The 24,120-nt window shown below is 35.8% G+C and overlaps 2 protein-coding genes across 4 annotated transcripts in view; one reads left to right on the top strand and one right to left on the bottom strand.

The window, feature by feature from the left end:
- Positions 1 to 1,865: 1,865 nt before the first annotated feature.
- Positions 1,866 to 3,808, bottom strand: LOC144435106 (UBA-like domain-containing protein 2). The gene is made up of 3 exons (XM_078123665.1): positions 3,580 to 3,808; positions 3,369 to 3,443; positions 1,866 to 3,231 (listed from the first exon to the last, which is right to left on the bottom strand). Exons 1-3 carry the CDS (start codon positions 3,685 to 3,687, stop codon positions 3,085 to 3,087), a joined length of 330 nt encoding a protein of 109 aa, XP_077979791.1. The 5' UTR covers positions 3,688 to 3,808; the 3' UTR covers positions 1,866 to 3,084.
- A 628-nt stretch (positions 3,809 to 4,436) lies between these two features.
- The window catches only part of LOC144435883 (putative E3 ubiquitin-protein ligase MGRN1), a 29,242-nt gene continuing 9,558 nt past the window's right edge, over positions 4,437 to 24,120 (top strand). Inside the window, exons 1-15 of one of the 3 annotated variants that reach the window (XM_078124523.1) lie at positions 4,437 to 4,637; positions 5,516 to 5,634; positions 6,084 to 6,181; positions 7,519 to 7,656; positions 8,670 to 8,787; positions 12,711 to 12,780; positions 13,860 to 14,020; positions 15,202 to 15,316; positions 15,945 to 15,992; positions 16,515 to 16,594; positions 18,337 to 18,442; positions 18,784 to 18,844; positions 19,253 to 19,442; positions 20,275 to 20,680; positions 22,716 to 22,773. In XM_078124523.1, the coding sequence (XP_077980649.1) occupies positions 4,550 to 4,637; positions 5,516 to 5,634; positions 6,084 to 6,181; positions 7,519 to 7,656; positions 8,670 to 8,787; positions 12,711 to 12,780; positions 13,860 to 14,020; positions 15,202 to 15,316; positions 15,945 to 15,992; positions 16,515 to 16,594; positions 18,337 to 18,442; positions 18,784 to 18,844; positions 19,253 to 19,442; positions 20,275 to 20,680; positions 22,716 to 22,773 (1,856 nt within the window). In that variant the 5' untranslated portion in view covers positions 4,437 to 4,549. The remainder of the gene's footprint in view (positions 4,638 to 5,515; positions 5,635 to 6,083; positions 6,182 to 7,518; positions 7,657 to 8,669; positions 8,788 to 12,710; positions 12,781 to 13,859; positions 14,021 to 15,201; positions 15,317 to 15,944; positions 15,993 to 16,514; positions 16,595 to 18,336; positions 18,443 to 18,783; positions 18,845 to 19,252; positions 19,443 to 20,274; positions 20,681 to 22,715; positions 22,774 to 24,120) is intronic. The other 2 variants (XM_078124522.1, XM_078124521.1) reach the window with 2 other exon arrangements.

The following is a 24,120-nucleotide window of genomic DNA, read 5'->3' as shown; positions in this document are numbered from 1 at the left end:
TTCATTTGCATATCACCGATGGGATAACGTCGTGTGATCCCATCGGGATAACTTGGTTGTGCACACAACCTATTAATTAATATCTTCACCAAATTTCAAGTGACTCTCGCCAATGGTTTTGAGCTTGTTTATTTTTACCAAAAATCTTTTTTTTTTTGGTCCAAAATGCAGATCTTTGGTGCGATCATTGTCATGTCAACAATCTCCCAACTAGACACCAAATGCATCATCCCCACCAAATAACAAAACAATCTGCCCAGTGGTTTTTGAATTTACATCACGCACACACACACACACACACACACACAGTACCATGCCTATCTGGCACTATTGAACTACTAAAAGTTCAGTTGTGCTAAAAAATGATGCATGGTGCTAAATCAATTCTATTAGTATTGGTTCTTTTCCACATACTGATAGCACAGACAAGACAATTCTTCCTTGTGTGTGTTGAAAGTGAACTGAATAGTTTGTTGTAGAGAGACTGTAATATAAGAGGAAGGCCTACAGCTGTATGGAAGGTAAACAGTGGGAAAGCTATTCTGTCCTTGGAGAGTATCAATGAGCTTCCTGCATGCAGATATATGCATAATTAGATCACTTATGCTATTGGGGACATAGACTTCATATCCTCTACATGTATAGTAGATTTACAATTGTTGTGTATTTATGTATGCACACATCATTTACTTACAGTCGGTCAAGTTTATCAGAAACAAAACAAAGCATGAAAACATCAACAGCTGTTACCTGACCTACATGTACGTTTGTGTGACCTTGCTTGACTTGTTATCAACAGGAATGACAACAAACCAGAATGCCCTCCACTAATAAACAAAATAAATTGTCAATGGTCGAGGTTGACTCAAACAGACTTTGTTTTTCTGACACTGGAAGTATTTATCCAGGGCAAAGACCTACATACAGAACTTGTTGGCATTTGGCTGTAACCTGCAAAACATCCCTGCTCATTGACACTTAAAATATGTAATGTCATTGCTCCCCATCAAGCTATTAAATTCTTCACTTCCCTTCTTATAGACTATTTTGGTTTCATTTACAATGACCCCTTGAGGCCATTGGGTTGTTTTGTGTATGTTTATATAGACACTAAATATGCCATGTAGCCTTGGGGTGTTTGCTAAATGACATCCCTTCTGCATGCTAAGCTATTATTATTTTCAGTTTTAACAGGACATGTTTGAAACTGACATTGATGGATACAAGTTTCTTATTTCAAAATGATAAGTTTCCATTTGAGCCTTAGGTCATGACTATATTGAACCAACATTCTTGTTGACATTGCAGTATGATGTAAACAGCTTTTGGTGGTTGCCCTTGTAATAATCACAATATTTACCTTTTTTTGGTTAAGTATTGACCTTATCTGTAAAGCAACATGACATCCTTGGGGTGAAAGGCAACCATTTATCATGTCAATTCAATAATGATGCATAGCCCTGCATAGCTACTGAACCACCACTAAAACTGTACGTCACCAGTAAACACAGCCACTCCACTATGAACCTCTAATCATTTTGATTCACGAATTAGGAAAGCACCAGTTGTGCATTTCACTGCAGATGTCACCTCCACCCCGATTCTCTACAGGAATCAGCCTTCCTTGTATTACATAGAAAGTCATGGATGACAAAACATACACCACACAAACTCAACTGATTGACAGTTGCAACCCTTTCCATATCCATTTGTTAGCTTAGAGACTTGGGCTATCAAACAACATATTTGCTCCCCCCCCCCCCCCCCCATTGTTCATCAACATCATCAAGCCATGTCTCAGGGCTACCCATGTGTCAACCTGTGTTGATGACATCAAAGTTCATGCTATACATATAGTCAAATCACAAAGCTGTTTTCATTTCACTCTATTTGGTTTTATTATGAGATTGTATTCATGTGAATAACTTTTTTTTTTGAAGTAGTCGGGATATCTCGTTGGTTTTTAAACAAATACAAAATGCACTACTGGTTGTTAATGTCTGTTTCATATACTTCTCAAATTGAAACAAGCATGTCAAATAAAGCTCTCAAACCCAGGAATATAAAAGTCACAAATTTACACTAGGGCCTGACTATCTGGCAAATATATATTATACACTTTCCATGCAAGTTACCATGGATTATATAGATTCAACAAAACTCGCTCACTCTATCTCTCTTCTCTATCATTCACACATATTCTCAGTCTGCCTGCTTACCAGTGCTGTCTGTCTGACTCAGAACTTGCTACCAAACGTGTAACTACTACTAAGTTTAAACTGTGGGTGAAATTAAAATCAAAACATTTACAGAGAACACCTAGAAAGTTTATAAACATTATATACTACTTGATATGGCTACAAAACTATCAATTTCTGGCAAGGTAAGACATATAAAAAACAAACAAACAGTAGATACACACTGTGACAGCTGACAACAAATTTGAATGTGCTGCTTTTGATCATCATCAATCTTAATCAAGTTTTAAGCTTATAATTAGCACACGAGAAAACCTACTGCAAGATTAAATATAACTTTGCTAGTGATCATTAAACTAATCAAATGAGTGTACGTTTTCTCCCTATTCTGTTAATTTTGTCAACCGCTGTTACATAATACCTCTCACACACAAATACAAATGAACCTGAGAACGCAAAAACATGAAGACAGGTTTCCTCATTTTTGTGAGCGCTACGTGTAAATGACTTCATGATTACGTCGTAATTATATTTGTACGTATGAAAAAAAATAATAGGCATACTCTGCCTTCTACGTTAAACAAAACACTTAATAAGTCCAACGTCCTCGTTACGCCGTTGCGAAGCCCAATAGTCTCTGATCTTTAAATATCGACCGCAATATTCTTGTCAGTGAACTTTCAAATCTTTCTCAGTGAATTGTATATGTCCTTGGCACATTTCACTTTACAAACACAATAACATTTCCATCCAGTCCAATTGTTTTAATTGCAACACCACTGTCCATCAATATTTGGCTGGGTGGTATTGTGGGTTATGACAAATACGTTTCGTAATGTACACTAGTATTAATATAGCTCTTCCCTCGACTGGACGCCATGTTTGTTTATCTTTGGGCTTCGACTTCCACAGGCGACGACGACATTTTCGGCGATCCGCCAAGCACTTTATCTGACGTTGACATCTTTGAAAAGGCAGACAGAGCATCTGGAAAGTTTGGAGGTGTTGCTGGTGTGTTAGCTGGCGTACAAAGCTGAAAAATGAAGGCAGAAAGAGGAATGAGAATAGGCTAGTAGGTTACGGATGTCTTATGAATATTAATGACCCCGATTTGAACACAACATCGTCGCGATATCACAGATCAGTGAAGACTGTTATGGTGAAACTTACCGCGTGGCCATTTTGATGTGGATGATGAGGACAGCTAGGAAGTACGTCACCTTGAAAAAATATACTTAACGCCGTCTGAAAATAAAAAGGAGAATTGTAAATTTAGTATACACCGTCTCTCCATATCATAATAAACCTGCGACATGATGCAACAAAACAAATACACAACACACGCCATTTTTCAGAGGTGGTGTTTCACAAAAATTCCTACCTCAAACTGCCAATGTGCCTTTTGTAAAAACTGTTTTGCTGTGTCTGCTGCACACCCGGCAGCCATAACAAACTGGCTTATCATAATTTGCTCCTTTAGACCGTCCATTTCTACGGAAACTATGCGGGGAAAAACGGGTACGAAGCCGATGTAAATCACTCGCCGACGACACGGATCACGCGGGTGTTGTTGACTTCATCGACCAGGAGTTTGATTGACGGATGACGGCATAGTCACTGAAATTCTGAATTATGATTGGTTAAAATTCAAAACATGGGCCTGTCTAAATATGTAAATGATATGCAAATTAGGTAGACATTGGCGGCCATGACGTGTCGCTATTCCATGAAATGTGAGATAACCCGTTGGTCTGATTTATGTTTTCAGTTATTTTCTCTCCTTTTTTGATTTTATAAGAATAGTCTCATTCCCCATTGTATCTGAATTCGTTTATTGAGGGAGTAGCAAACATTAGAAGCTGTTAGTTACAAAACAAAACGAATTGTAAGTCGAGAAAATTCGAATACATGGTGTATTTCCTGTCGGGCCCCTCCCACGTCTTGGGGATAAAAATCGGACGATGTGATCATCATGTCGTAATGGTTTGTTTGTAAACATTTGAAAATGTGATTGGTGATTGATATGGTCATTTTAGTGCAGAATCGAGGAGAAAATAAATTTAATTCAATATTAGATATATCAAAGTACAATATATTCCCTTCAACATATTTATAGGGCAGTCATCTATGCATCTGTGATCGGTATGTGTATAAAGTATGTAAATATAGAATTTGTTTGTAAATAGAACTTTGCATGCTGGGATAAAGGGGAATTTTGACGTCACAACACAGGTCGGCCATTTTGAGATATATCTTCCGTCTTTCTCGTCAACGTCATGGACGTTTTTTGAAATTTAGACAATTTCTAACAGTTATAGAGCTCTTGTTTTCATAACATTTTTCGCTAGAAGATGGGAAATCTTACAAGTGTACAGAGTGCTGGTGTTGAGGAACTAGATATCGCCGCAAATTCTGCTTATAGGTATCCTCCGAAGTCAGGTAAAACTTCCACAAAACAAATTAACAAATATGATAATGTTAGCGTTACATAAATTGTTCGTTTTGTAATAGAGGCAGTGCCCACCACAACTTCGATTGTAATATATGAATTAGTCACTTTTTATAAATTGCACGAACTATACTAGAAAGTACTGTCTGTATATTTCGTCCATTTGCAATAACACAAGGAGTCATGGCCATCAATGTCTGCGTCGACAAAATGTCTACTGTCTACCGCCGCACGGTACCGGTTAAAATGGCTGTAAATGTATTGTACATTGAAAAATACGAATGACATTAGGTTGATAAGAGTTTACACATTCAAGACCACATTTCAAAATGAAAAGACAGTATACTATTCATAGTAGTATGTGATCTGAATTATTTTATTGTCAACGGGGAACATGTTCATATGTAAGATGGAGAAAGCTAACCGCAATAATTGTAGCGTTAATTTTGATTTTGAGTACCGGTAGTTTCTTCTTTATCTGTTTTTCTTTCCGTCGTTTAACCGAACAGGGGATCGAAAAAGCTCAAAAACAGAACGCCACTCAAAATAAAAAATAAGGCTACAATCATTGCAGCTAGGATGAAGTATAGTAGTACCACTACTACTATAACCCACTGTCGGATCGATGGCTTGTGACATGCACCGTTTGTGCACAATATGTTCCGGATTAAAATTTCCTTAAACAGTAAAATCCATCTTGACATAGTGTTTATAATAATACCATTTATGTACCACAGTAAAAAAATTGTCCTATATCAGTTACTGTATTATTAAATCAAGAAGTCGGTTCTTATTATTGCATATTCCAAAATTGGGGATATTTTGTTTTTTGTTGTTATAACAATCAAACCATGTCTCCTGTTACTAGGATGTTACTTTGGCAGTCACTTCATGATGGGTGGGCAAAGGTTTGAAACTGCCCAACCCGAAGCTTACTTATTTGGAGAAAATTCAGACCTGAATTTTCTAGGCAGCAGACCAGCTCCGGTAAGAAATTCTGTCATACTATTTTTTAACTTGTGCTTATTTATTAGCATGACTGATAATGAAGGAACAGTTCAACTAAAATTGTTTAAAAACTATGACAATGGCAATGGCAAATAAAAATGGGGATGGTCAGTTGTACAGTGATGTTATTTGATTCTATTGTGTTTTCATTTTATTATAAAAATGTAGACTAGCTGTTGTTAGGGCAGACATGATGTGTATTGTATATAAAGATATTCAGTACATTTCATTGGGACACCATTTGTATGCATACATGTGCACACATTATGCCATACACAATATCACATGCTCACACACATATACACAATATTTAGGGTACAGATCAAAGGTGTAAAAATCAAGGAAAAGATAGATTCAAATCGTGTGATTACTTTTAAGTGTTTATGATATGTTTACATCTCTAATATCGTTCAATCTTCTCGTTACAGTTTCCATACCCAGCACCACAGAGCAATGAACCAACCAAGACATTAAAAAGTCTGATAAATATCAGAAAAGACTCACTTAGGCTTGTCAAAGAAAATAGGTAGGTACTCTGTCACTGGTAACATTATGCCAGTGAATAAAAAGATGACAATATAACTTGGGCTTATTGATTCAAGAGTTGAAATGGAGGGAAATAGAAGTGAAAAATACTTGTTATTATTCAAGATCATGCAGGGTGTATGTCTTTGTATTTTCACATAAGCCAACATTCTGTTTGATAAATTACATGTATAATGTAGGTATTTTTACCAATAACTTAGCAAACATGAAGGATCAAGCATTTTACAAGAACGGAGCACAGATGTTAATCAGTACTGCATAGCTGGCAGGCATTAAAAAAAGTACAAATATTCATTGAAATTGTATGCTGTATGAGAAGCCACCCAGAAAATGGACAACAGTTAATATGTATCTGTACAAATTAGTCAGATTTTTATGTTGTGTTTTCTTACATATTGTTTTTGAAAAGTAAGTGTCTATGTTCATAAGTACATGCATTACCTAGGAAAATCGCTGTTTTCCTGCTGAAAGAACTGTACCAAGTAAAATGTGTAGCTGCATATTTCAATTATTACTCCCACTATGGTCATATCACGAATTAGTCCCCGCGGACGAAGTACGGAACGGGGACTTATGGATTGGGTTCCGTCTGTCCGTCCGTCCGTCCGCAGCCGTTTCTTGGAGATGCCTGGACCGATTTTTTTCAAACTTGGTACAGGGGCAACATGCTATGGCATACATATGCACGTCAATTTGTTTTATGATACGATCCAATATGGCCGCCTAGCAACCATTTTCTTTGCGAATTTTCCCTGTCTAAAGCCATAACTCAGACATGCTTAACAGATCTCATTCAAAGTTGGTATTAGGACAGTGTTCTATGACATGCATGTGCATATCCATTTTCATTGTGATACGATCCAATATGGCTGCCTGGCAACCATTTTGTTTGTGAATTTTTCATGTCCAAAGCCATAACTCAGACATGCTTGGACAGATCTCATTCAAAGTTGGTATTAGGACAGCGTTCTATGACATACATGTGCATATCCATTTTCGTCGTGATACGATCCAATATGGCTGCCTGGCAGCCATTTTGTTGTGAATTTTCCATGTCCAAAGCCATAACTCAGACTCCATTTTCATCGTGATATGATCCCCCATACCCAACCAATCCTTTATTGTTGGAGGCATATTCCATGTCCAACAAGCACACACAACATTTCTAAGTCTGTTTGTTTTAGGTTCACAAATGTTGTTGCGTGATCAGAGTAGTGATAATTCCTTAAAACCCAATTATAGCGGGGACTATGTCATTCTCAATGACTTGTTTTTATATGCACTGTAAACATAACACCAGTTTATACACTCTCCTAGGTGCTTGGCAGATGATGAGGTACCAGAGGATCTGCCTAGTAATCAATACACTATAGAGTTCACTTTTGATTCTGAAGCCAAAGTTGGCATTACATTTCACTACTTTGCTTCTGAAGATATCACTAATGGAAAGATAGTGTAAGTACAATACTTTTGTTAAGAGAAAAAAGTCTGGCTTCATACTTAGTAATGAAAATTTCTACTCACAAGAGTCAAAACAATTCGTGGAAGCGACAGTAACCTATTGTAGTACGGGCCCTGATGATTCTAACGAGATGTCAGCGAAAATTTGGTATTCACTTCCAAGAAATTTTTTGACTCTTTGAGTAGAAATTTTCACTACTAAATTATATATACTTTTGTCGTCCCCCCCCCCCAATAATTTATGTTAATTTTGTTTACATTTGATATGATCAGTTGTACAGTATGCACTGTGGTAAGAACTGACAAAATACATGTATATAAATGATGTTCACATGAGAGTGGAAACACCCAGTTCTTATGATAAAATTGCTTTTCAGAAGTACTGTTGTACTCCTAAAATAGTGGCTTGAAAGTTTGGATAAGTTTTGATACATGTGTTAATTGTTTAGAAGTGTTAAACATTATGTTGGAAAGTAAGATGATAAGGAGGAGGCATTGGGAATTGGAAGCAGAGACAGCCAAGAGTATAACATAACAGCTGGTTATGTAAACAAGCAGTGGCTTCTCACCTGAATCACTTATAATTTATATTACAGTGCCTTTATAGTTGAAAGCTCTAAATATTTGATAGCAATGCTGTAGACATTATGTTTTATGAGTCATTCGATCACAAAAAGAACTGTTACGTTGTATGAGATCCACTGATTGTGTATTGGGTAATGTGATTGCAAACGATTCCTATCATAGGTCATAGGTTATCCTTGGAAATATATAAATACAAATAATTATATATTAAGAATTTATATAATAAAGTTTATAGTATGAATTTTAACTTTTGTTCCAAACACAACTCTGAAAATTGTATCTCAAATTTTCAACTGCAGTCTTCAGTCTTTGTCAACAAAAGTTCAATTCATTTCTATGGTGTAACAACACAGATGAATTTCCATTTGAAAATAAGGTTTATTGTCATTTCATTAGTTAAGTATTTCCATGTCGTATTACAGTTACACATCCAGAGATCCTATACAGACATCGGAGACTTTCCACTTCAAGAGAGGTGCCAACCAACAGTTTAGCCAAGCATCATATGTCATAGATCCATCAAAGTTCAATGAAAATGAGGTAAAGAATTTATACTGTCTTTTTCCCCCCTTTTCTTTTACTTTATTAAACATTAAAAAGTGTAAACTTGGTTATTCATAGCCAAAGTGGAACATGTTTAGTCTGGAATTCTTTATTCATTATATGACTTTTGAATAACTTACTGTCTTAGCAGTCGTATCAAATCAATGTCCACTGTCTATAATTAAACAAAATGATTTTCACTCACTGAAAATCTCAAACTATTTGTCTAAAAATATATTTAGATGAGATCAAGTTATCCAGCAAAGATTTCTGGCTTACTGGAGATGAAAATTTTTTCTGTAGTAAAATAAAGTCATCCATGTATTATGTTATCAGGTTATCCCAAGGCCCCTAGAGTTGTGGGCTCCACCCTATGATTTCTTGACAACCAAAGAAACTGATTACATATAACAATTCACTGCTGTATTATGCAAATTTCCCATGAGATCATAATTTTCATCATTATTTACACCGGATGTAAAAGTGGTCCATAAGATAGAAACATTAATGTCACGCTATCAGCCAGCAGTGCCCAGCACTCACCAGATAGGGTAGACTGTTCAGTCGTCTTGACTTTTTTTGTCATTTATCTTTAATACTATTGTTCCCTCTGAAATTAATAGAATTAAACATGGTGTGCACTGGAGTGTTCCATGAAGTCAAGACGACTGTTCTAACCCACCATACTTTCATTTCTATGAATTATTCATGAGTGCTGTCGTTTATTTCCATAACAAAACAAATGTAGCTTTTTTACTTGCACAAGACTATACTTCATGCATTACGACGTTCATTGACATAACACACTTTATAGCATGGATGTATCGCACTAATAAAGACACGGTTTATAGCCTCGGTAAAGAATGTTCAGTTCAGTTCAGGGATAAGGCTAGAACTATCCGTAGATAGTAAAAATTCACTTCACATGCATGATTGCGCGTAAGTTGTTCGGTTGTCCACAATGATTAAGTAAATATTATGCTAATAATGGAACATGTAACTCAGATGCCACGAGGGGGTGCTTCAGGAGGTAGACTTTACAGACAGCGGATTATATTTTATATGTTCGAATCCCAGGCTCAGTGAGTAGCGCACATTCTGTATCATGTGTATAGAACAGAGAATGTGCATAGTACATGCTGACTATTATATCGCATGTTGTAGGCTATATATGTAGTAAGAAATACATTATAAGTAATTATATTATAGCATTACCAATTCCAGTGAATTTTGTGACGTCATCGCTGTACATTATTACTGATAATGTACTCCGTTATTGGGAATCGCGGCCGAGGAACGAGCATAACAATACAAGCTTATTTGTTCTGTTTCTTCATACGACTAGGTATTTTTTCGAAATGTATGTTGTGACTTATGATTGTCATATATTTCCACTGTTTAAAAATACAACGCATTCATGAAACAAATTTGTGTTCACAGCAGTTCATTGAAGTGTATATGTGTGTGTTCGTGTACATACGTGTGTCGCTATGATTAGTATTCAGCTTCCGGGCCGAACATGGCAGACGATGTTCAGCGCTGTCTATATTATACGTTGTTTTGCCTTTCTCGGTCTACGAATTCACTGGAATTGGCAAAACTATAAAATAATAACAATAATGTACGCCCTCCCAGTCCATAATGGACTCAAGCAAACTTTGCACTCCATAATGGGCTCGGCTGTCGCCTCGCCCATTATGTTGTTCAAAGTTTGCTTTCGTCCATTATGGGCTGGGAGGGCATGCATTATTGTTTAAATATTTCAGAAGGATTTTAATTTTAGAAATACAACAAAATATGATCCGTGTCTGAATATAGACTACTGATAGGGCTAAACAACACAACATACATAACATTGTATCTTACAATCTAATGTCAAAACTGTTCAATGACAACAGCAAAGATAAATGTTTAATCATTTCGTTGTGTGTAATGTATACTTTCATGTCATAAATGTGAAAGCTGATTGAATCAAATTCACAGTGAAATTTTATTGATGATATCCATCAACTGCAGTCATTAGATATTTATTATCTTTGTATTGAATTGTGTCTGTGATTTATATGTCATGAATCACTGTGGAAGTCCAATGGTAGTATTACCGTAGGGTTGTAAAGTTGTTGTGTAAAGTTAAGCTGTTTTAACACTTTGAATTTGATGTAATTTAAATATGAAAATATAAAACCTTGTGTTTCAATAAATTCTTGGTACCTGAAATAGAATATTAGTGCCCAGGCACATCATAAAAATACCAAACATTCAGTATCTTGGTTGACACTGTATAACTTCCACTCCATGCATGTCACATGCATTACTTTTGATGCACATGAGAATAAGTCGACCTGCTTTTCCTGTTTTGACCCTCTAGCATGAGGTTAAATGTGATTGTATTTGTAGGTACCGAGAATTATAATAATCTGAATTGCAATGGCATGTGAACAAAATAATTACTGAAGAGGTCCACTGGACAATGGTTTGGATTGTGTTCGTACCAATCTATACATAAAACAGGTTGCTAGGGCATGTTTCAGCCAAAAAAAACAACAAAAAAACAGTACCCTGACCTAATGCTATCAATGCCAGTATGGATAATTACAGGATTTAGGGGTATAATTACTGATGGAACCTACTGTAGACTTTGATCCCATAGGACTTAGGTGTACATGTACCAATAACAAGTTATCTAATATGTAAATTAATCCGAAGTGACACACCCAGCTGCAGTTGCATTGCTGTGTTTTTGTCTCAATAAATTGTGTGTGTGTGTGTGTGTGTGTGTGTGTGTGTGTGTGTGTGTGTGTGTGTGTGTGTGTGTGTGTGTGTGTGTGTGTGTGTGTGTGTGTGTGCATGTGTTTGTATATGTCTTTGTAATTTTGTCTGTCTGTCTGTCTGTTTATTTGTTCTGTGTTTTCAGCTAGAGGTGGCATAGCAATTAACCGTTTTCTGAAAATATCAAATGTTGATTCCAAAAAAATGAGATGAGAGGTATTTGATGAAAATTTGGTGATACACAAGTAAAGAAAAGGCAAAAAAAAAAGGTTTAATCTTGATAGTTCCTTGTTACATTCTTTGCATTTATACCAGTTGAATGGTAAAAATAGCTTTTTGCAAAACATATTACTTTATCCAAAAAAATCACTTCCAATATTAAGTTAAATTGAAAAATTTGTCAAGTGATATAGCCACTAACTTTAGCAATACATGTTTGTAAATCATTTGTAATCACTTTGACTTTGAACCCATTGAGATTAAATGTCCATAACCTTAATCATGCATCATGCAGTCAGCATTTGTGATAACACTACACTGTATGTGATATAGTTCATGTATTATTTGAACACAACCTATTTACTTGAAAATAATGAATGAAGATGTACAAAATTTGCTTAATAAAACTACGTTGTGGTGTAGCCTACTTGTAGTCTTAAAGGACTATTAAATGCCAATGCTTGGGGATGAGCGAAAATTCAAAATACAAAAATCGAAATACCGATAGTAGTAAAGATAGCTGCAATAGTGTAGTAACAGTAGTCCTTCAACTTCAAGTTCAAGAGTACAGTTAGGGTGTTATTGGTTTGTTACTTGTAACGTCAGTTGTTTCCTTTTGTCAAGAAACCACAGGGTGATAGGTACTTCTTCTGAGGAACCCTGATAACTCAACAAGATAAAGTGTCAGAATCAAATTATGACATTGTGATCATGTAGACAGTTTTAACTAACTACTGTACACTGTGATGAGTGAAATAATACAGAAGAGTAACAGATGCGAAGAGAAGAGAATGAGAAAAATGTTCATCTGATATGTATATAGATATGAATGTCAACATTGAGTGTGAATCATCATATCATATTATGGGGTGGGTAATAGGCTAGGGTGCATAGGTCAAAGGTCAAACTTATGTTTATTTGTTTTGTTTTAGTTTAACTATGACCCATTGAAAGACTCCATCCCCTTTGTAATACAGTGTAATGTCGAAGAGCCAGGTGAAGGTAAGGTCATGAATGAATGATTTCATGATATGTTGGATGTATTGGAATAGATTTAATTATAATTTAAATCATCAATCATGTAAACCGCACTACAGGGAGTAATTATGGTACATTATGTTTTCAAATTAGTAGTACTAAGATAATTAATTTTAATTATTTATATATTTTGTAATTAACATTTTGGTAATGATATGATTCAATTCATGCTGTAATTGAAACATTGGTTTCTGTGGATCAAGCAAACAGATTACATTATGTAATCTGCCGTAAGATTTTTTAAATATATCTCCAAATTGTCAAGATATTCTAACATCATATTAATGATAGTGTGATATGAATAATATATGATGGGTTGGATGTAGTGTAGTTCCTATACGATGCATTATGAATACTATGATCATCTCTACTCACATATAGGGATAGTCATTATTCTAGCACAGAAATCTGTGCTACCCCCGACTGCATTCATATAAACATGGTGGCGTTATCACGGCCCAACCTGATTTTAGTTTCAGACTAGAGAGGTGGCATTCGGTTAATGAGCAATTGTCTAAAGTAACTAAACAATTTCAACTGCGTGTCAATTTGTGATGGATTACTACTGACATGCACCATTTACCCTTCGTCCAGTGGGGGTAGCACAATTTTTTGTGCTAGAATAACGACTTTCCCTATACAGGAGTGGAAATGGTCGCAGTAATTGTAATGCATCATATAGAAACTAGACTAAGTTGGACTGGGTTGGGCAGTGTGTGTGTATGTGCGTTTGTGTGGCTTGGTGGTTGTAAACTTTGATCACTTTAAAGCCTGATGCTATTCACCGGCACATTCACATTACATAGTGCAGATCTAATAAATGCTTGTATTGACAGTGATTTTGCTAAATTCTCAAGTGTATCAAAGAATGATACAGGAAAATACATTACAATTTGAAAGAGAATTTTTAATTGATTTACAAAGCGATGTCGTTCGCTATACCATTGTTCACATATAAAGTATATACTGCATTCCAAGCAGCATATTTGAATATTAGCTAGTAGAAATGTAACGCCAGTTTATATTTGTCTGTTTTTGATTAGAATTCTCAGGTCATTCACACATTCTGTTTGCGGCTTTTGAGAAGACAGTTGATGGATTTGCTTTGAAGCCTCTTAAGCAGAAACAAATGGTAGATGGTGTTTGCTATTTACTACAGGAAATCTATGGTATTGAGAACAAAAATGCACTGGAAAGTAACAAGGTAATAAAAAGTAGAATTTTTTACTGTGTGCTTGATGGAATTATACTAGGAAAAAACAACTGTAGTTTATTGAGAATAATAGTGAATTGAAAGTGCTAAATAAAACCCATCAAAGCATTGTGTATGTTGTGTTTCTGTGGGCACAATGAGAATGGAGATTAACAGAATTGATGTGTATGCTATAAGTCCCAGAGGGAAATTAAGCAACCAAACAGATTCTACATTGTCAGTGTGAGTGATGATACCTCATAAATTATTTAAATTGTAGTGGAGACAATATCAGCTATTGTTTTGCTGCCGATTAGAGTGAGCTTGTTATCTGCCTTATCTGCAATTAGTGGAGAGTGTTTGTGTAGGAAGTTAATCTTCATAGTGTTAGGTGGTCAAAGGGTGACTTTACTTCAGGGTCAAGGTGACACAATTGCATGTCCTTTCTTAATATACTGCAGAAGATTGTAACTATAGATTTCTCCTAAATGTGTTTGTTTATCAGTGAAGTTAATAACAAATTCATGCTGTGAATGTCAAGGATTATGTGAAAGGGAGTTTATTAAATACACTGGTGATACCCATTTAGTGCATTTTGTTGATATGGATGTAGAGTGATAGGTTGACTGACTGTGTTGCTTAATTGTCCTTACCCTGATAGAATTTTACCACCTAGGTGGGTCATAAAAATAACGATCATTCGATTTCTTGGTACAATGGTAGACACCATGACTTCCACTCCATATGCATAACTGTGGGTGTGTGTGAGAAAAAATCAGTGTTTTTGTTCTATTTTGATCCTCCGAATCTAGCATTAGGTAAAACACTATTGCAGACACCAATAATTATCAATGAAATTTGAATTTGATAATATTGCTCAATCATCAGGAAGATACATTAACAAAAAAAGTGAAAAAATTGAAGAAAAAAAATCCACAAAATTAAAATTAATTTCCTGCTAATGTTACTGAGTGTCAACTGAAATTGCTATATATATGTGGTCGGGCTAAAGAATTTTGAATCTACAATAGCCCCATGTAGTACACTGCTGACGATGCTGATGATATGTTAGCAAAAATTTAGGATTCTCTTCCAAGAAATTTTTTGACACTGAGAGTATCAATTGTCATTATAAAGTATGAACCTAGAGTCCGTGAACATTCATTCACGCAATTTTGAATTTGTTTATTCAGTTGCTGGAAGATGACTACCTGGATGATAATGGGTCTGAGTGTGTTATTTGTATGTGTGATCTGAGGGATACTTTAATTTTACCTTGTCGGCATCTATGCCTTTGCAGTGGTTGTGGTGAGTAGCAGTATTTTTACTCTATGTTCTGACTCAAGTAGGAGACCATATGGTATCATAGCCCGAAGCAATATTCGTCATCATTATGAAATGTACATCATTACACTTTGGAAATTAAGCACCATGAACTCTACTGTGACTTTTTGATTAAGTTGTGTTTATCAAAAACTATATATTATCTGTGATGCTACTACTGGGCCCACTCTTACGTAAGATGGTCCTGTCAAGTTATAGAACTCCTACATTCATTAGTGTGTAGGTTTTTGGAGATTTAGTGGTTGTAGATGATTTCTTTATATGTTCAGTTCTGTTTTGATGTAGTTTAGATAAGAATAGACAACATGAAACTTCTAAATCATAGCTTGTAAAATGTATGCAAGAAACCAACCCGATGTCCATGTATACTGTTAGTTTGAAAAAAGAGAGAAGATTTTACCGTTTTTTGCAAACGATTGATTCATCATTTATGGACTAAATGTTAGTTATTAGGAACATACAATATACAGGATATATACATGAAGCAGTGGAATGGAAATGTAGGCAGAATACAACCAGGGAAATTTATTCCTAGTTGATACTCCAGTGAAGGGTACGTTATCACCAGTTCTATCATCATCTTTTCTTTCAGCCGATTCACTTAGATACCAGTCAAGCTGTTGTCCTATTTGTAGAGCTCGTAAGTATTCTTCTACTGTTTGACATAATGCATTGATGCTAGATCACAGCTAAAAATAGGGCTATTCAGTTCATTGTTCCATAGACATCTTGCTTGTGTGTGCATGTGAAGGATGTGATTCATGGGTCAAAGGTCATGTAAAGGAAATGTATGAATACTCAATCCATGTCACCTGTTTATCATGTTCACAAAAAGTTATGACAGGAAAAACAAGAGGAAAAAATGTTTGAGAGTTCATTTACATTGTAGAATTTGGAATATGTCCAACTTGCTGTTTCTCGATGTCTATTTTTCCTATTATAAACTGTAATGTAAATCAGAATGTTTGCCAAGGTTCTTGAACCCTGGTAATAGAGTAGTGAATATAGTAAATCTAGCATAGATCTGTGAAGTTATATCTTGCCCCGTAATTTGGATGGGAACCCAGGTATGAGATGCAAGGAATTCTAGCACATTTTACCTATTAGATTTTTCTAATAAAAGCATACCTTTGACAGTAACAAATTGATGTTGACTACACAGCATTCAGAGCACTGTTGCAGATTAGAGCATTGAGGAAAAAGAGCTCTACAACTCCCACACCAGATACTGAAGACAATGGGGTAAGTGTTAGCTGTAGGTTGATATTAAAAATCAAAGATTGGAATTCATGTAATTGTTGTATATTGTATTTAAGCCATTTAATGATGTATTCAAGTGAGTGCAAAGTGTGTGTGTGTGTGTGTGTGTGTGTGTGTGTGTGTGTGTGCGCGTGCGTGCGTGCGTGCGTGCGTGCGTGCGTGCGTGCGTGTGTGCATATGTATGTATGTATGTATTTACGTACGTACGTACATACGTACTATGTATGTATGTATATGTATGTATATATGTATGTATGTACATTTTGTATTTATGTATGTATGTATGTATGTATGTATGTATGTATGTGTGTGTATGTATGTATGTATGTATGTATGTATGTATGTATGTATGTATGTATGTAGTCATATTTATGAAACCACTTGTTTGCATAACTATTAGCAAATGATGCATGCGTGTGCAGAACTCTTCTAAATAGATTTTATCAAACTATATGTGAATGTGTGTGCAATCAGAACTCTCACAAACTTATGTATCTCTCTGAATGTGTAAGAGTTTGAGTGTACGCATGTATCATGAGCAATTGAAGTTTTGTTTGGGGAAAAATAGTTATGTTCTATTTTGAAGAAAAAAACCTGTAGCTGTATATAAACCGTGGTATAAGGAAGTCTTTGTTTGACCGATTTCAGTGACCTTTGTTCAGCCCACCCCAGGTATCTTGACAAACCTGTGTACGGGTCAATAGTAGTGATTATTAGAAAAACACTAGTTGTGCTGTGTGGCTAGACATGCACAAGAAAATGATGTATTCATGTCATTCAAGTACCGTACCATCAAATAAGAGTTTGATAGACAAACTAAATGAGGCCAGGGTCAACTTAAAGAGGGTGCCATTTACAAAGGTCATACCCTTTGTGTCAGATTGCCCCAGTTTGCCCTGCTGGTAGTTTACTTCTTTTAAGTTTTGTCCAATGACTCAACAAAAACCTGAGAAGATAAAAGCATAGCATTAAAAAGTATGCTCTATTCAGACTAGACTAGCGAGACAACTTTTTCTGACCCTTGCCTGATTAAAATGGTACCAGTGACTCAATAGAACTAAAGCATAGAAAAGCTGGGCTTTTAAAAAGACCATTTGTCTGTTACAGAATAATGGAAGGCATGAGACAAGACATTCAAACCTTTGCTAACCCAAATGGCTATTGCATATATTTAGTATTGAATATGCACAAATGGCTTGAAAGTCAGTGTGCATTCTGTTATGTGTGTGTTACCAGAAAATCTTTTGTCACATTGTGTAGTTTGGAATGAAATGTTTGAAATTCATCATGTCATCGCATTGATGTACAAAATATTGACAAAATCACTGATAACTGTGTCTAAGTTTTTATGACTTTGGTATTTGGGATATTTGTTAACTTGCAATTTGCTGTAAGTACAAGGGTTGACGTGTGTGTGTGTGTGTGTGTGTGTATGTGTGTGTGTGTGTGTGTGTGTCTGTGTGTGTGTGTGTCTGTGTGTGTGTGTGTCTGTGTGTGTGTCTGTCTGTCTGTCTGTCTGTCTGTCTCTGTCTTTGTCAGTTTGTCAGTGTATTCTTTGTGTCTCTGTTCCCTAGCTGTGTGTGTAATTGTACACACATGCTTGTAAATAAATATATGTCGGTGATTGTGTGTGTGTCTATATGTGTATGTGTGTGGGTGTATAATTGTGTGTATACATAATTTTCAACCTTAACTGATAATTCTGTTCATACAAATGTTACTAGGTTAGTCAAGAGAATTTGCCTCCAGGATATGAAGCAATACCTCTAGGAGAAGCACTGAATGGCCCCCAGCCAGTACCACCCCAACCTCCAACTCTTGCTGCAGAGGGTGAGTATATTACCTTGTGGATGCACACCTCGTATGTAAAGTTCTAAGGTATAGTTAAACCAAAGAAAAATTAAAATGTAGAAACTTCACCTTCCATGCTACCATATCATGCAATGTGATTCATGTTGAAGACTTGGCACGCTATATCTTAAGCCTCTTAATATCAAACACACAGTAATTAGGTATGTTAGGTTGAATAGTGAACAAGTAAGTTAATGTAGAATGGGCAGATAGTGAACAAAATAGTGAGGTTTGCAGTAATTTAAAAAATTTGACTACCCTTGGACGTCAACACTTTGACTTCTGATTTGTTACTACTGAGACTTTTGTATTGTTTCCAGGAGGTCAAAGAGCTGTCAGAGGTGATATAGCTAATGAAGGGAGGACCAGGAGAGGTAGAAGGTAGGTTGTCTACTTCTCTAGTGGCGGTCAAACATTTTTCGATGACTTGGAGGAAAAGTTACTTTTATATATTGAGAAAGTTCAGCATGTTGAATGTAGATGAATGAGGTGTATATCCAATGTGATGATATATAAAGAATTTATCTTGTGATGCTATGATATTGATTACCGTGCAGCCTCTTTTGATGGAAGTTGGGCACGAGAAAGGTTTGGTGTAGTGAAGAGTCCATTGTGTAGTGAGACTTGTTCTTGAACTAAAATTAGCATGGAGGTAAAGTGAAATCTGTTGTAATTTAAGGTAGAATGTTCACTGTGACAAAGTTTGTTATGCATACATAGTCAAGAATCAAATAGTATCATTTGAAATTCCATTTGACTGACTTTGTGTGTTGTGTCTATGATTGTTAGAAAACCATCACATGGAGGGAGTTCACTCGGGAGCAACTCTCTCAGAGGTTCGGCTGTCTTAGAAGAAGCTGAAGAATGTAAAGAAGAAAACGAGGTCCTTTCAAGAAAGGACATTCAGCCAAGACTTCAGAATCACACTAGTAATCCCTTGATTTTACCTGTACCAGTTGAGAAACCAGTGACAACGAATGTAAGCATAGACCTTTATTATACCATGCACTAGCCAAGTTGAACAAAAAAATATGGAATTTATACCTGGTTGTTATACACCACGAAAATGTGCGTCTGTGTCACAACAAAGCGTGACTGCATCACTGGTTCTGCTGTGTTTGAAGTATAAATCAAAATTGGCAATATAGTCCCCGATATTTCTTTGATATAACTTGTGCTGGTATAATTATGTTGTTCTCCAATATTTGTGTTCATTCAACCAGAAAATACTTGAGACCTCAGTGTGTTGTCACTATGAGTTGGTAGACGAATAGTGACAAAGCGGAATGTTTTATCAAAAATGTAGTGTACACCTTGGAAATAAAAATATTCAAATGTTGCTGTTACTTTGTTCAAGAAACTCAGTTAAATCAAGAAACAAGATCTCAGGGGTCTCAAGTTTTTTAAATAAAGGTCATGAAAATTAAGCAATTTTAGAATCCAATGCAGTATAGCTGCCAAATAGTGTATTTACTGTACAGGAAAATTGTAGATTGTATATTTCCTTGAAAACAAGATGATGAAACCCAAATTTCTTGTTTTATTTCCAAAGGACCAGGAGTAACCTTTCATATGGCAAAGTTTGGGGAGTTTTTGAATGACTGTGATTTCAAGGAAACTGGTTCTTGAGGCACATCCAACCTCATCAAGTATCACTTTTTATTAAATGCAATATTTTATATTGTTTTTATGCATTCTTTAAATACCATGAATCATTGGTATGAATTGCACTAATCCCTTCACTTCTCAGAAGTATTTGATGTGTTGGTATGTATGAATCATCGTAACAGCTTGTTTCTTTTTGTTAAAAGGCTACAAGCAAAAAGGAGAAACCTAGAAAGTTATCACTCCCAACACCAACATCACCACCGTACAGTTCCCCTGTGATCTCCCCGTTGTCAAACACTAGGTCTGAGACCACACCGGAACCTCTATCAGAAGACGTGTCAGACTGTCCATCGTGTAGGAACTCTGATGAGAGCCTCATTAAGGGGGCACCCAGAAAGCCTGTTACTGAAGTCACACCGGTGACCCTTTTTTCCGAGAAGAATTGTGTTAATGGTGACGTGAAAAGTAACGTCCGATCACCTGTATCGGATAAAAATGACATGCCGGTGAAACTGGGGAAAGGTGATGATCGTTTTGACGATGTGTTGGACCCAGATGATGCTGAGGACGATGATGAAATGCCATACGAGGAAGATGTTTACAGTAGAGGTGAGAACATAAATGAACAAACAAACATTCTCCATGTCACAGGTCAAAGAATAAGTAGGTGGTATGCTAATGAATCAAACATCCATTGGCTGCTTAGCTTGCATTTCTTGGGACAAAAACTAAGATTAATGTCAAGCATTAGTAGTAGACTTGAAAAGTTCCCAATACAGTGTAAGAACACAATTTACTAGGACTGGTCATAGAAATATTGTACATTTTCCACACTTTGACGGAACTTCATTTTACATGAAATTTGCTCATTGCATTAGCAACAATTTTGTGTTTTATGGTTATCCACATAGTTTCAAGAAGTTTAAACTATTTTCCATACTCACAGAATTCAAAACTGAAATCAAAATGAAAAAAAAAATAGAATATAAGCAAATATGAAGAAATATGTTTGCAGCTGTGCTGCCCTCTCCTTTTACATTGTATTGGGAAAGATGGGTGTTTGATGATGTCGGCCAGTATTGGTGTGAGCTGAAATAAATGTAAGGGGAAATAAGGTTGCCTATAATAGTTGTTTAGATTGTTTTTGTGTTTTTTGATGTGATTCATTTCACTCCTTCACTGCTGTTATTGTAGATCAGCTGGGCTGCAAACATGCTAAGGGTTGTCACATACATCTGTATAAAAAGCCTTGCATTTGGGTGCAGACAGTACAGGTGTAGGTTTGTATCACTGCACCTGTATATGTAGCAAGGAATGAGACTAACATATGTGAAGAAACTGTGGAGGATATCTTGAGATATTTCTTGTTCATCCTCATCACCAGTAAACAGTTGTATTGTGGTTTATCAGATAGTGTTTTCTCAGATAGTGTCATCTTTCAACTCAATTTTGGAACGTCCACAAGCCCTCTCCTTAATAGTAATACTTTAATCCACACTGTGCTATATATACTTGTAGGAACACAATCATTTATTGGAGATCAAATCAGGCTTAGGAATAGAAAAGTTTGAAGTTTAAGGATGCCTTGTGAATTCACTCTGTTTAGTAAAAACTTGAATGTTAAAATGTGTTGGTTTCATTCACTTCACTTATCAGTATGGCATTAGCATTGATCAGAACCTTGATGGAAGTGATGTAAGAGATTTGGTAGGAATCTTCCATTAAACGTATGTATTGGCAACAGCTTATCTCATTATTGTTATTCTAATTGTAAGGTCCTTTAACATCGTTTATCTCATGGCAGTTGCCTAGCAAGTCTCATACGTGACTTCCACCTGTGTTTGATATGATGCCAACCCTGTACTGATATTAAAGTGAATGAAACCATAGTTTATTGCATTAAACATCCAACTTTTTATTAAATGTGAATTCGCAAGGTATCCTTCAGCTCTAAAACTGAATTTAATTGAACATTAACTGCAGTTGTTAAGGAGATCAAAGTCTTTAAGATGTAAGACAGACATAAGATTAGACAAAATTATAATCATGATACAAAAATTAGTTTTCAATTAAATTTACTTCATGTATCATCAACTTGTTGAAATTTTTTTTTTAATGTAGATAAAATTCAACTGTGTAAAATTTTTGTTTGAAGGGTAGGGGGCCCTGCTTTACATTGATAAGTCTCTACAATAAAAAATATATCAAAGTATTACCTTTAGAACAGGGAATTAGCACATTTGGTTCCTCTTTGGTGAAAATGATATTTGTAACTCAAGAGCTTTGCTTGACCCCCCAGCATCCATTGCTTCAGCAGAGATCAGAATGTAGTTTGATATCGAAGCAAAGCTTGGCATTAGAATGGGGATCCTTTCATTAGGCAGTGAATAGCTAGAAATCATAGTGACGGTAGACAACCAATCCATCGCTATAGTCATGTTAGACATGCACAGCATCTTTCATCCACAGTGCTAGCATTATCAAAATACCGATCATAATTACGACAGGAATAGGAACTGGGATTCCATCGTATGCTTTCTATGCACCACTGGTTTATAAAATGTAGCTTTCAACGTGAAGACTAGAAAGTTAAAAGAGAAGGAGAGACAAAGCAAATATTCTGTGATTCTTTTTACATATGCAGCCGACACGGATTCCTTACCATATGCTAGCTTACCTGACTTGGAACTGCATATAACATGGTACGTCTGAGGAAAAGAGATGTCATTTTATCTTCCTTTATTTCTTGTCCTTCATCCGTTCTTCTATCTTTTATTTTCGCTGGTGTCATTTACATTTGCCTTTTCTTTATTTCTGTAAACCATGGTAAATAATTTCAACTGAACGTAATACATGTGTACATTGTGCTGTCATCTTTTAATAGTAATATTCTTTTTACATTTATATATAAAAAATCAAACATTTTTATATTTTATTTTTATGCCTTTTGTAAATTGACTGCCAAAAGACCTTTCCAGACAAGTATGCCCTCTAGTGATGTAGCCAAGCAAATGGCTTGATTTTGTTTTGGTTTTAATGATAGACTGATAGCTGTTCAGAGACATTGTGGTTTTTGATTACAGTGTGCTGACAACTTATTAATCAGTTTGCTTTGTTTACCAATTTCTATTCAAATTACAGGAGTTGTTTTGTTGTGAAAGTGACAATAAGGCAAGGATACAAAGATCAAACTCGAAAAATATCTGAATGGCATGTAATCTGAAAGTTATGTCAATAAGAGAATGTTTTCAATACTGGCGTTTTTTGTTTTTTGTTTTTTTTTACCATTGGATAAAACCTGAATTGAGATGATAGCAAATTTAGAACTTTGATGTGTTTCTAGTTATGCATTATTTAGTATTTTACTGGAAAACTGTAGCCTCTAACAAGGTAAACTACCTTTAATGTATGGCTAATACCTTAGGAAAACCCCGGAAACTTGCAGTAATTTGTGTAACAACTCAATTGTATCCTAGAGGGGGTTGCTTGATATTGGAAAGGTCATTTGCATACACATCATTTAATGAATGGACATCACATCAATCTTAGTTGAGCTGTACAAGTCTTCAGAATATGCCATATCTGGAGATGAGTTGCATATCATTGGTTCTAAGTTAATCACCTTACAGCAACACCACTTCTCCTCCTGTCAATCTTGCAGTAAAACCTGTCTAAACTGAACATAAGCTGTTCTCAACAATTTCTCAAGTCTCTATAGACAACTTCAGTAAGCTCTCTATCAAAACCACTACATGTACATCACTAAACAGACACTTGGTGGTATATTGAAGGGAACAACAGTTTTGGTCAGTGGTATTCTTTTTAGATAGGTCTCACTGCTAGAATGAGGTGTGATTGAACTTCAAAAGTGGGTGGGCGGGGGGGGGGGGGGAGGATCATATCATTAACTTGTGAAGAGTGTTGTTTTACATGAAGGCATGACCACTGTTTATTGATATTAGGAATAAAGGCTTTCAAATTAGGTTTTGTTATTAAGCAAGGTTCAGTCCAACTACGAAATGATGACGAGTAGTACAAGCCTGTCTTGA

This window comes from Glandiceps talaboti, chromosome 5 (genome assembly GCF_964340395.1).
Source record: "Glandiceps talaboti chromosome 5, keGlaTala1.1, whole genome shotgun sequence".
NCBI lineage: Eukaryota > Metazoa > Hemichordata > Enteropneusta > Spengelidae > Glandiceps > Glandiceps talaboti.
The sequence above is the reverse complement of the archived record's forward strand: the minus strand, read 5'-3'. Positions and strand labels throughout refer to the sequence as shown.

Coding starts and splice junctions, on each gene's coding strand:
- LOC144435106 (XM_078123665.1), bottom strand. CDS start 3,687: ATGGACGGTCTAAAGGAGCAAATTATGATAAGCCAGTTTGTTATGGCT. Junction 3,444..3,579: donor AGGCACATTGGCAGTTTGAG/GTAGGAATTTTT, acceptor TTTTATTTTCAG/ACGGCGTTAAGTATATTTTT. Junction 3,232..3,368: donor CACATCAAAATGGCCACGCG/GTAAGTTTCACC, acceptor TTCATTTTTCAG/CTTTGTACGCCAGCTAACAC.